At 38.7% G+C, this 13,797-nt stretch overlaps 1 protein-coding gene and 4 non-coding genes across 5 annotated transcripts in view; 4 read left to right on the forward strand and 1 right to left on the reverse strand.

Annotated features, from left to right (window-relative positions):
* adisspb (adipose secreted signaling protein b) overlaps nucleotides 1-13,797 on the forward strand; it is a 42,541-nt gene that overhangs the window by 13,156 nt on the left and 15,588 nt on the right. The window contains exon 3 of the mRNA XM_084712384.1: nucleotides 9,547-9,686. Within this exon, the coding sequence (XP_084568510.1) occupies nucleotides 9,547-9,686 (140 nt within the window). The remainder of the gene's footprint in view (nucleotides 1-9,546; nucleotides 9,687-13,797) is intronic.
* trnap-cgg (transfer RNA proline (anticodon CGG)) lies at nucleotides 1,800-1,871 on the forward strand. The gene has a single exon. It is a non-coding gene; the product is annotated as a tRNA-Pro (tRNA).
* On the forward strand, nucleotides 2,807-2,878 carry trnap-ugg (transfer RNA proline (anticodon UGG)). Its single transcript has one exon. It is a non-coding gene; the product is annotated as a tRNA-Pro (tRNA).
* Nucleotides 3,416-3,487, forward strand: trnap-agg (transfer RNA proline (anticodon AGG)). The gene has a single exon. It is a non-coding gene; the product is annotated as a tRNA-Pro (tRNA).
* trnak-cuu (transfer RNA lysine (anticodon CUU)) lies at nucleotides 11,213-11,285 on the reverse strand. Its single transcript has one exon. It is a non-coding gene; the product is annotated as a tRNA-Lys (tRNA).

The following is a 13,797-nucleotide window of genomic DNA, read 5'->3' on the forward strand; positions in this document are numbered from 1 at the left end:
CATTATCCAGGAAATCTCTGTGTTTCTATGTTGAGGAACATTGAGCACATCAGTAAAGGGGGGTTTACAATTAGAAAAAAAATAACCATAACTAGTGGCTTCTTCTTTGCAATGTAGAAATAATAAAAAAGACAGAGTAAGCCATTATAGAAGGAATAGCCATAAAACAGGGTCATTGAATTTTACTGCACTGTTTACATTGGCATACATTTGAAAGTTAATAACTAGAAAGGACATTTTAAGTGGCAAAACAACCTTTGTGAAATCATTGCAGTAATTAATTATTAGCTGTAATAGTTAGTAAAATTGCAATTAAATTAACATTGAAATTAAGTTATGAAGCCACAGTGAAAGAACATCACAGTTCAGCACAGACACATTGTTTTTGAATTAAGCTTATGTCCATTTTCTGAAATTTATTAGAATTGGAGAATTATTGTTTGAGAATTCGTAGAAGTGAGCAGGCCAGCAACACCCACCAAAACAATAAGCTTGACTGTGTGCGGTTCTACAGTATGATTTGAGGCATGTTTGATTGCAGTGCTTGCTCTGAAAATACACACATTAATGCCATCTATCAGCTCCTGAGGCGTTTCTCCCATTTAAGGAAACACAGTAAATTAGCAGAGCCGAATGGTGAGTCTAACATTCATGATTTGGATTGACTTTCCTTTGCAGTTGTCACATTTCTTAAATGGATAATTTCTCACCATGGAGAGAAATTTCAGTCAGACTTGTTGAAAGTGAAAGCTTTGTCTCTCAATATGTTTCAAACTCCAAAGGGTATAGCGTTTAACTCAAACTGCTGATAGACTGGCTTTTTGTATGAAAGCTTGCCATTAAGCTCAGTGTGTGAAGGTAATTACAGCCATGGAGCCCTATTGTATGAACTTCCAGTCTTCATGCAAAAAGCCTCTTATAGCAGGAGTAGTGACCCTAAATAGCAGGCCCGTCATATGATTTAATGATGAACTTCCAGCTTAAGTCTTTGTGTCTTGATTCAGTCACCAGAAGAGTCTTTCTTCTCTAGGGTATAAAAGTACACCCTTGTGTATTCTTAGTGAATACTTTCATTGTTTTGTGATGTGAATTCATGTTGCAAGAAGCCCTGAAGAAAAACCAGAAAGATTTCAAAAACGTAACAGATCACGTTAAAAAATTAAAAAATACATACAAAATAGACTTGGCAGGCTTAACAATGACGTTCATTTTTAATTTTTAATTTATTTATTTTTCCTTATTAAGTGTTTTTCAGTTAGTCTTTCACTGTAACTCAGCCGAAGTCACAACATTGAAAACACAAAGGTTATCATATCCTGTGAAGCATCAAAGAAGCTGATTTTCTACACGCTAGAATGAAATCAGAGACAGCGTCAATGCTTGCAAGACCCTACATTGTTTGTATAATGCATATATGTTCAGGAGCTGTTTAGCTTAGCTTAGCATAAAGACTGGAAGCACTGCTAAAGCCTAGCTAATGAAAAACACCAGCCTAGCTTCATTGCTGGGACAGAAGCTGTTTCCTCTGCTTTCAGTCTTTCTGATAGCATTGTTGAAAGGAAAATAGATTATTTCCTGTGACGTATCAAACAAGCTGATTTTGTACATGATAGAAAGATGTCAGGGACGGCAGCAATGCTTGCAAGACGCTAAAACAATTGTGTGGCGCATATATGTCCTGGAGCTGTGTAGCCTAGCTCAGCACAAAGCCTGAACGCAAGGGGAAAGTGCTAGTGTTATTGTGATTTAAACGTGATTAAGTCAGAGTCTTTGTTTGAAGCAAGAGATGAAGTTGTCATGGCTCGTTGGTCTAGGGGTATGATTCTCGCTTCGGGTGCGAGAGGTCCCGGGTTCAAATCCCGGACGAGCCCATAATGAAGGAACTATGAAAGTTTCCAGCTGACCCTTTCCTAAGCTGTCCTCTCTTCTGTTACAGTTGTCAAGCTTTCCACTCTTGCTCTGCAGCGATGCAGTTCACAGTGCTAATGGTAACACAAGCTGTTGAAAGCTGGATGGCAGCAAATGTGTGGTTTTCTACTGGACATGATCAACTGAAAGACTTGTTGGATGATATTAATCCCCAGTGTGACCCTCTTTTCTCTATACAACGCTGGCAGGTTTAATGTTGAAATTGGGAATAGTTGGTGAAACATGAGGTCTTTGATTCCATAGGGAATTTTGTCAGCTAAAATCATGGCACTCATTGGCAGTTTAAATAAGTGTAGCTGGCTAATGTACGGTAATTCTAATGTTTAAACTCCTCAAGTCAGCTTAGATGTCTGTCTCCAGGTGGCTTATTAATGTTTACATCTGACACATTTTAAAATGATAACCCTGTAAAAGTGTATTAAACATGGAAAATTACTTAATTTAAAACTTAACGTGATAAAACATTACAAGAAAATACAAGGCTATTTGTGTCTTGTTGGTTTAGAGCCGTGATTCTCATGTTGGGGTTGTGTATGGTTTACAGGTTCAAATCTCAAACAAGCCATTGACAAAAACAAATTGTGGGTCTCAACTCCAGCTCTTGTGGGTCTATTGATAACATTTTTGTTAAATATGAACTATCATAGCCCAGAAAGGCTACAAAACCTGCTTCTTCAGCACACAAAAGACTCTCTACAAGAGGGAGGTTGTAGAGTATGATAGTACAGGATCTGATCAGCCTTGCTTAGTACAAACCCTGCAGTGGGAAACTGCAAGTTAGTAAAAGTGAATGAAGAATCAACATTACACACACACTGCACTGATTCAGCAGTGATCAAATCAGATCAATTTTTGAATCAGGAAAGGCTTTTAGTGTGGCTCGTTGGTCTAGGGGTATGATTCTCGCTTTGGGTGCGAGAGGTCCCGGGTTCAAATCCCGGACGAGCCCTGTGTAGTAACATTTTGTGGGTCTCAATCCTTTAAATTTAGTCTGTATAATGAATATCACCTAACTCAGTCAAGGAAACCTCCAAATCCACCAAGTTCACCCCAAAAGAGATTCTCTTCAGAGGATTTGTCTTGCTGTCATTGTAGGTTTTCACCTCTAGTCTCTCTGAGATAAATGACAAGACTGTAACACATACAACAGGTTTCCCCATCCTCTAATCTTTTGGCTGACATTTTTGTTAAAACAAAAAGACATCATATCCTGTGAAGCATCAAACAAGCAGATTTTGTACAGGTTAGAATGAAGTCAGGGACTGCGGCAATGCTTGCGAGACACTAAAAGGATTGTAGAGTATGTCCAGGTGATATTTAGCCTAGCTTAGCACAAAGACTTGGGGAAACTGCTTGCATAGTTCCACCAAAGTGATTAAAAAAAATGAACATTTCTGATTTAGTTTTATCTGCAAAGATGTTTCTACTGTCGTGAAACAGTGATTTATTTGGATTTTTGATTTGATACAAGGATGGTTGTAGTTGTGGCTCGTTGGTCTAGGGGTATGATTCTCGCTTAGGGTGCGAGAGGTCCCGGGTTCAAATCCCGGACGAGCCCTGCAGTAGAACACCTTGTGTGTCTCAATGCTTTTAGTTTAGTCCGAAAATGAACATGGTGTAGGAAAGCTCCAGATCCTTCACAGGACTGAAGCACATGCTCATTCCCCACAAAAGAGACACGCTACAAACGATCCATCTTGGCATCATCTGGTCCATGAGTCAGACGCTCTGAAATTTGATGCCTTCCAGTTGGAGCTGTTATAGAATGTATTTTTGTGGATGCTTGCTTTCACTTTCATGGTGTCTTTCATCACGAATGGTGCTGCATGTCTGATTTGAGGTTCACTGAAGGAAGCAGACTTTTCAGAACGAAGTTTCGTGGTGTAGGAAACAGAGTACAGAAAATAACACCAGTGCTTTCCATACACCCACATGAAATGCTCCAAGTGCACCTAATGAAAGGGTGCCCAGTCAAAAGTGAGTAGTTCTGTGCCTTGAGATCTGATTCTGCTGTGTAGTATGAGAGCTGTAGTGTAACTTTTGTAATTACAGCAGTGTCTTACACTTACTCTATTTTGGTGGTGCCAAACTGTGACAGGCAAGATACACCATAGAGCTGTAGAAAAGGTTTTCCAGCGGTAATTCTTATTGTATAACCAGGGATATTTTGAAACAAAGGTCCCCCGGGCCACCAAGGCCCTGAATTTGGTGGTCTAAGTATATTTTTGGTGGCCGAAATGTAAAAAAAAAAATAGATTACTTTTTCCCCTTGAAATATTCATTCATGAATTCTTGAATGAATCATTGTGTGGACCAGCACCGTTGTGATGTTGAAGTCTTGCAGATCAAACTTGGTGGCCACATACAAAAAACTGCATATAATGAGTATCCAGAGCCTGAGATGACGTCTTGAGATTGCTTGTTTTGTCCAACCAACAATTGAAAACCCTGATGCCATACATTTGCAAGTTTATTTGCTGTTATAACATAGTACATTATAAACCAACAAAATGCGAGTTCACATCAGTTTAACACTGTTTGAACGCAGTTTGTGCACAAGTCTGTAACTGTCAACAGTCACTGATCCAAAATACATAACTTTTATTTCTTAAATGTTGGATATTTAACACTAAACACAACAGTACTAGATTATTGGTATCAGATACATAGGTTTTATGTACTTTTTAAAATCAAAAGACCCATTAATACCTTTTTAGTGTAATATATGAATTTTTCATGAAGGCACATACTCAGATAAGAAAACTAATTTCCAGATATTAACCCACCCCGACTCTTGTTATCCTTTATCTGGATTTGGGAGAGACTTGGGAAATTACGCTGCCTGTGATCACAGGAATAAGACATGAAGTCTGTTTTATGCCAGTTTACATCTTATATATATATCTTTGATCAGTACTTCCATTATTGGATATTATTAATATTGCAAGGTGTTTTGTAATATTCATCTTTTGTGTATAGAGCTTTAGATATTACACAGTGTATTACTATAACACATCCCCCAAGCCTCATTTCCACTTTCCATAACACAGCGATCCTGCACATATGGAACATTATGTAACTACTGAACTCATTATTGTGACCCAGATTGTTGATAGCATGGATTTCTAATCTCTAATATGAGTCTGAATAAAAATTTAATGGAACTGGACCCAAGTGGGACACCAATGGCTTGTACTCAATGTAATGCAAAGACATACAGTAAGCCAACATATGAATTCAATTAAATAGATCAGAGCAATTGTACACTGCAGAATTGGCTCTTCCCTATCAGCAAAATGCCTTTGAAACTTTCAAACATTCAAGTATGATCAACTTAAATATGCAGTTGTAATCTCCATCCCTTTATGTGTCTCCCTGTCAGAGTCAAGATAAGGCAGGATTGTTTCATTAAAGTGCAATTTAATTAAAAAGTATGGCTTCATAAGCTTTTGTTTTGGAATAAGAAATCCATTATGCTATTGGTTTGAACTTCAGAATACATGTCACATTGTTAGTTTAAATTTAAATATCTGTTTAATTGACAACGAAGTTTGTCATTTGGAACTTCCCTACATCTGTATTATGAAAGCCTCAACAAATGTGTTCTACAGAAACCTTGATGGCTGTGTTACATCCTTGACTCAAACGGTCATAGTCCTAAAAATATAAATAGATAAACAACACATTTATCAAATTATTATAACCCCACCTCAAACCAGTGAGAAAAGCTAAAATGCACAAATACAGAAAAGTCTTGTGTTAAATAACCCAAATTGCTCTAACCTTGGCAAAAAATTGAGTGAAAGCATGGTTCCATTGCTCGTACTAAGAAATTGATTGAGAAAATCTTTTCAGGGATTTAAATTTTGCTTTAACTTAAACTACTTTTTGTATGCACCACCTCGATTTAATCCAGTTACCTGTCTGTCTTTAAATTAGACAATGTTAAAAATTAAAATCTTCCATCTGCATCTTGACTGCAGTTTACCAGCCTTGTTTTGAAGTCACTGTTAATTAAGCCTGCATCTGTTACTGAATTAATAACGTTGAATCCAGATACCTGTTCAAAATGCCTTGTGTGTTTGCTACACCATCCTGTGAGTCTGGATATAAATGCAACCAAGCCAGAGAAGTAGTGTCAAAAGACCAGAGTTAAGTGTATTTTTATTCTTGTGGGTGATTAGGTCAAAATCAGAGCCGCATACACATATCTAATTCTTTGTTTGTCACACAGTACCTGATAGAGCTGGCAATCAGTAATGTTGGCTAAAAAAGCAAAGCTCAGGCATGGTGGTCATATTGCTGATTGAAGCAGCTTTGAAGTTTCTGAATAAATTGAGAATAATTGGAAAGATGGTAATAAGACACATGGCGCAGAGGAAATGTATGTGAAATAGATTGATGCTGGAGATGGTAATCACATTGTCAGATTTAGACGCAAACACTTAAATGGACAATTTCCGAAGAGTTTCTACGGTGAATGGTCTTCAAATTTAAGTAATGTGAGTCCCAGTGACTTCTATTAATAGAACATTTAATAAACATTTAAAAGGTTGTTTAAATATAGCAGAGGACAAGATATTTTTGTACTGTTTATATGTATCTTGTTTTCAAGCCTCTGGACATGTCTTTCTCTTCTTAAAGGTCTGGGAAAGTAATGCTTTATAATCAGACTCAAATTCCTTTGAGCAGAAGTTCAGACATATTGTTTGTTGTCACAGAGTATTATAGTTTTTTTGGTTTTATTTGAGAGGAGGGGGTTTTATTTGGATAGCAAGTTTCCATTCTCTCATTCTGGGAATAAATGCCTGAGCAGGAGAACAATAAATATCAGTGTGTCTCAGTGTCATAGGAGAACCCTAAAACCTACAGGGAAATAATGTTTAGCTTGTAAGTCTAAACCTTCTTAAGGCGTTTATTTTGACACTGAGATCCAATGGAGACCAGCATAACGAAAAGTTTTATGGCACATTGCATTTGCCAGTTCACCTTCATGTAAGAATGATTTAAAAAGCTGTCTTTACTTTGTTTATCTCTAGGGTTCAAACTCTGTTAGAGCTGCCAGTAGCTTGTATTTTGTGCCAGTACTCTTTTTTTGTGTGAATATTTATGCAAGCAGCTGCAAAGTAAAATAAGAAGCTGCAGTGAGGAAACAGCAGAGGAAGACAATTCCTGGTTTTTCAAAAAAAAACAACATTATCAAAACAACAATGTATATTGGTCCCTTAACCCTGTGATACAAAGAATCCAGCATGCTAACTGGTGAGAAAATATGTTACAAATTCAATTTTTTATACAACTAACTCACATTGATTAATGATTACTCTGCTGGTTATTCTCTTGGTTAGTTAATTAATCATTTTGTCTGTAGAACCACAATGTATCATGCAACAGCTAAATTGGAAGCATAGATAAAATGGCGGGGCAGTTCATATGACACGTCAAATTGTAGAGTTTTTTTATTGTTGCTGAAAACACAGTATTCCAAGTCTGTGCATTGTGAGATTTTTTTGTAAAACTCTACTATAGTTGTTGATTTTTTTCATAACAACACATTATGTAATAATATTTTAAAATTCCCAGTCAGCTTTTGTGTTTTGGCTTTTTTAAAATTCTCAAGTCAGCAATTACGCCTGTGATTCAAGACCAAAAGAGAAACTGGTTTTATATTTTTCAGATGTATTTTATTGTGTTTTGAGCAACCAAAGCTGAGTTCCATTCAGTCCCATTATATTGGAGAGAAGGCGGACATCTCTACAGCTGATATCTCCAAAAATCTGCAACCTACACAAAAAAAATCTAGATGAATAAATAGCACTGCAGGTGAGAGGAGAAATATATCATTTTGATTTGGGGGTCAACTGAAGACCATTTGCCTCACCCTTCCCTTCTACATGAACTACAGTGACTGTGAAACTCAAAAGGCCCCCTCTCTTTCTTCTAATAAATTGTAGAAATATGGCAGTACAGTATGGTGGCCTCCATGTAAGTGGACTCACTCCCTCTGTAGATACAAACAGCTCATTCTGAGGTACCAAAAACACAACAATTCTTATTTTCAGGTGATTATACACTAATGAAAACATAGTAATGAATATTTTTTTCCGTTTCTGTTATATTCCCTGTAAATCTTACACACTGGACTTTTAATAGAAATCTTGGTGCTACAGAATACAGTGCTACAATGATATTTTTGACAGTAGAGCACTGATTCCTGACCTCAACCCTATCCAGCACCTTCTGGGTGAACTGGAACACTGAATGAGAGCAGGGCCTTATCGCCCAGTGTCAGTTGCCAACCTCATTCATGTTCTTGTGGTTGAATTGGAGCAAGTCCCTGCAGCTAGATTTCTAGATACTGAAGAAACCTCCCCTGAAGAGTGGAGCTTGCTATAGGATAGGGTATGTTTCCATCCATCTGTTTTCATGTGTATTTTAGGTTGCAGTGGAAACAGACTTAGTGAATAAATCATGACCTACACGAAGCATGCAAGTTAAACATCGCTCAAGCTTCTGCTCTACTGAAAACACTAAAAACGGTAGAACAAACACAAAAACATCTGATCTGTTTGCATTGATGTCAAGACCGCAAACACAAATGTCCAATTTCATCATTAAGTCATTAATACTTACTCCAACCACTGCTTTGCCACTTGCCCTGGCTGTCGTAACGTGTGGTATTTTTTAGAAAGTCAATCCAAACCCGCCTGCTCCGTGAGTTAACTGGATCAATTCACGGATCACTGCTTTTTCTTTTGGACAAGTCAGAGCCATTGCTGCAGCTGAACGTGTTGCTATGTTACATGTGTAGTTATTGTTGTTCATTACTGGGAGGCATGCTTCTCCTTCCTCTGGCATGTAACAGCAGACTACAGCATTGTAAGGGTTTTCCTTCGATTTGATACCAAAGTATTGGTTCTCATGAAATTGTCGCGTTCACACACTTTTGTGTCTATCATTGAATATATCATACTTTTGGAAGATTTTTTGTTTTCTGAGATATTTCCTCCTTGTTGTCCAGCCCTTCGCTGAATAGCAGTGAACTATAAGCCTGATGTTCTCTGGTGACCTTGGCCTCTGACTTTAGGGGACGCCATGCGGGGATTAATAAAGCATCATATTACTACCGTTGGTCTCTGCTGGACTTTTTCAACAACCTTTCTAGTCTCAGTGACTGATTCTTTTGTAGATTTTAACTGAAGCCAGCTGAGGTTACTGCAATATTTCTACTAATATTCCACTCCACTCTTTCCCCCTCTTCAATTGGACTTTTCTTCAAATGTTCTGTCTGGCCTTTTGATCTCTTTTCTCTTCCTCTCTCCTTCAATCCTTCCTACACTTTACATGCAGTTTATTGTACATGCTGCACTGTATATGTGCATAAACACGTGCCTGTGTGTTTGCCTCAGGCCTTTACAGCTCCCTGAGCATTCATGCATTCAGCACAGGTTTGAATGATCGCTTTTGTTAAGTGCTCAGCTGTGCACTCCGCTATGTCAGTGAAGGGAGTCGAGTGCTGCCATTAAAGGTGTGTTTACTTCTTTTAAAGCGTTTCAGTGTGGGTGTTTGTGTACACGACCGACCTTCAGTGGTTTTTCCCTCTTCCATCTCACTCAGGTTGTGCGAAGGCAGGAGGCGTGCGCTTCTCAGAGGAACCCCCCGCTGCCGGAGCCCCATCACATGTTCACTTCGACGAAAAGCTGCATGACTCCGTTGTCATGGTGACTCCGGAGGATGACGGCAACTTCATGGTCAAGGTGTGTTGCAATACCCTGATGCTTGAGAGATGCAATCGATGAGTAGGATCTGCTTATATTTCCCCAAATGTAACTTTCTTCCTTTTCTCATGGTTCAATTTTTCTCAGATTCCTGGTTTCATGAAATTCATTCGCTCTGTGATTTCCACAATAGAGACAATCTTGATCCATGACCTTACCATCAGTGTTATCTTCAATCACAGCAGCAGTCACATCTTACAGTTGGTCCACTCCAACGTTCTGTGGGCAGGGAGGACATAACGTCATTGTCTGACAGACAGAGGTTGAGTTAATTTTCTACCCTGTTTGTTTTCTGTTCCGGTCAGTTGTGTGATGTGATCACACAGCAGATAGTCTTAAAGCAATTGTGTGAATTTGGGCTGCCCCCCCGAGAGTCGAAGATTCAAATCATCAGTTGCAGACTTAAGACTCTTCCAGTCAAACAATCATCCTTTTCCTTTGTTGGTTTGCGTTACAGTAACAGGATAGAATCGCACACAATCGCACAGGGAGAACATTTCAATGAGGGAGTATAAATAAGGTGAATCAAAAATGTGATCATTCCACAAAAATCCTTGTGACAGCATGGACTGGTGCTTAACTGATGAGAGGGTGAAATGTGTGATTAGTTAACAAGTTTCAGCTCTTGTTTTTTTAGCTGTGTTGTACACAGATCGGTGTACCAGGATGACAGATTGTAAACTTTACACACAGAGTCTCTAAACCAGCACAGAGAACACAAGTAACTGTGATGGAAGTGGAGAGGAGTGCTAGAAACGGCGCCTGTGACATGCTGTCAGCAGCCCAAGAGACGCTCTGCGGTCCGCTGGGATTTTATACCTAAACTATGCGCAGGTGGAAAAACACTTTTACTTTCTCTGACTGTGTGGGAAACTGAGTTCTTCACACCACAGATGACAAAGAATGGCATTTAAACATTTTACTAGTGAAACATACCGATGTAGGCTGAGAGGGGAGTCTAGTCTGCCAGAAAATGGCCAAAAAATGGCTTCAAAAAATATTTCTCCTAAATCAAGGGAGCCAACAATCATATTAATCAATATGATTTTTATGAAAGCACAACAGTATCTAGCCAATATTAACATTTTATGCCAAGTTCACACTACAGGATTGTAGTCCTGGGTCCACTTTTTAGATATCACAGACAAAAGCCCCCAGATTGTGGGTAAATCGCGGAGCGATGAGAGCAGATGCAGGCTGGAGGGGGAGGAGTTGAGGTTTAGCTGGTTTAGATATCCTCTCCGTACTCATGAGCACTTGCGCCTGCTAACATTTGCAAGCCAACACAATGTCCAAGACAAGCATGCTGTAGTTTAGAGCAGTCTCCTTCAAGTTTTCTATTAAGCCGGCATTTAGTTGTGTTTCTTTTACATAGCTTAGTTCATAACTTACTATTTCATTTTATTTAACATCAGAACGGCCTTACCAGAGAACAAAGACTCCTTCATGATATTTCAGCACTATCTGCTGGTGCCTTGAGAGCTGCAGCTGCTCAAAAAGGAGTGCGCCCAACGTGGGGCTCGAACCCACGACCCTGAGATTAAGAGTCTCATGCTCTACCGACTGAGCTAGCCGGGCTGCTTAATGCTGCTAAAAAGAAGAGTCTAAACCGCCTGAATCTATTAGCTCTGGTAGCTCTGTTAAGTTGTGTTAACACAACACAATTTTAGCCAGGGTTAAATGGGAATGTTTTTTTGTTTGTTTGTTTGTTTTTTGTTTTTTCCAAGTCAATCCTGTTCTTCTATGATGATAAATCACACTGAATGCAGTGAATGACTTTGTTTTTTGAAGCATGACACACTGGTGGAAAAGGCCCATATGTCAGCACTGCAGCTGTGTGCATGTTGACACGCTGTTGGAGAGAAGAGAGAACGAGAAAGTGAAGCTTTTACCGGAGTATTGATACAGTGACAAATGAGTATCGAAAGCATTTCAAAACATTTTTCACAACGCTAATACACCGTGGCAGTCGGTTTTGCGATTACCTGAGTTGCTTCAGTTGCTTCAGTGTTAATGTTTTGCAAAAGCACACACACATTTGCAGCAAACTACACATTACATAGATCACCCCTGGCAAGACAGAAGGTTGTGTTGTATGAACAGTACAGCGTTCTAGTATGTTTGTGACAAAGACATTAGCTGTTAAAGAGGGTCCCTATTCCAAAGTCCATGTGAAATGTGTTTTCTGGACTTGCAAATGTTGCAGTCACATAATAAACTGTCATGAATCAGTTTACTTTCAAGGGGTTGTGCTGAACTACCGGAAAGGTTTGGAGGCACTTCTGTATAAGATACTGACCTGGCATCCTCACACGCTGATCAAAAATGTTCAGCGGCAGTTTTCTGCCAAGACTGCAGACATTTTTTTGGTCTCCATCTGCTTCACAGACATCATGTGCAGCACATAACTTAATCCAAGCCCAAGTTAATAGTCCTGTCAGGGTAATAATATCTTTGGATAAAGCCCAGGCCAAACCAAACTATAATATGAAAGATGTAAACAGCAATAACACACTGCAATCATTTTTGAAGCAGACATTAAATAAGTTCAGTTTTCTTAAGAAAAACCAAAATAACCTGCTCAGAAATCGTGTCTGGACAGCCCTCTAGCCCTAAATGTCTTGTAATTGGTCATAATTAGGGGGTTGACTTCCCAGGGTGCCATGTTGTTCAAGTGGAGGATATAATATTAGAAGGTAACTCTTTGATCTAGTGGAGCAGTCCCCTCGGTTTTTACGAGCATTGATAGGCTTTTATCTGCGAAACATCCAGGAGAAGATTAAAGTCTTTTCTCATCACCGTTAATCTCCTCTGTTGGCTATAAAGCCACAGAACAATGATATCAGACTTCTCATCTGTTCTCTGCTGTCAGCTCTTAAACCCTGGAGGAGCTCAACGTAGGAGCCAGACAGCAGCAACATAAAGTGCCAAAGGCTCCAGAACTTTAAAAAACTATAATAAAAGGAGAATGTAGAAAAACTTACTCCCGTGTCTTAAAATTGACAATCAGTGACCATTAACTCATCTCAGCTGTACAAACTTCATTAACACTGCTGATTGTGGCGCTAATGAAGGGTTGCACAGAGGAAACATGTTCAGTTTAATTGCACAGTTAAAACATTGCTCGTTTATTTTTGAGAGATTGCGTAAATTAGCAGCTCTTAAATCCTGTCATGCCCAAATAGCAGTTCTTAATGGCTTTTTCTCTTTGAGTTAATATTGTTTTAGTCACCTCGGCCCTGTGTCAGTGGTGGAGAAGGGTCTGGCTCCGTACATTAGCATTCTGCTGTAATGGGGAAAAAAATGCTATGGCTTGTTTGTATTTTGGATTGCTATGAAATTTGGGACTGACATTCGTGATCACTAGCGGATAAATTCGACTGACTCCTTTCATTTAGCGACCGTAGGAGTTCAAAGTTTCCTCTTATCCAGTGAAATATTTAGGACTGTACCAAATAGTTTGGTGGTTCAAAGCTTCATTCATAAGGTTGACATTTGACACGCCAACCTTTTTTTTCCCCCATATCTATTCATTCTGTTTAAATCTGGGATTTCTGCATATTTGCTGATAAAGATTAGAGATGTCCTGCTTTTATCAGATTAAACTGAATATCTTTGGTAATGGACTATCACTTTTTACATTTTTCACTGTCTTGTAACATTTTATAAACTTTGCAGATCTACATTAAACATGACAATTAACTTCAGTTTTTGTTGTTACTTGATAATCACTAAAAAATAAGCCATGTTGTACAGGAGCGAGTAAAACTTGACTTTTGGCAAGTTGATTTCTGACACAAGTAAAAAACAAAAAAACGAAAAATGGATTAGCATGAAACTGGTACAGACCTTCATTTGAATTTTAACAATCATGGTGATCCTTTAACTTTCCTTCTTGCACCATCATCAGAGCAAAATTTAAATTTGACGATGATTTTGCCCTCAGCCTCAGAGCTACTTACACTAAACTAAGATGGTAACCATGGTTAACATTATTAAACATCAGCATGTTAACAGTGAGCATGTTAAGAGTGCTGATGTTTTGTGGCTGCAGCCTTGTTTTTAGATGTTGGATGGGGACACTAAAGAG

Source organism: Lutjanus erythropterus, chromosome 23 (assembly GCF_056507025.1).
Source record: "Lutjanus erythropterus isolate fLutEry1 chromosome 23, fLutEry1.hap2, whole genome shotgun sequence".
Classification (NCBI taxonomy): Eukaryota; Metazoa; Chordata; class Actinopteri; order Lutjaniformes; family Lutjanidae; genus Lutjanus; species Lutjanus erythropterus.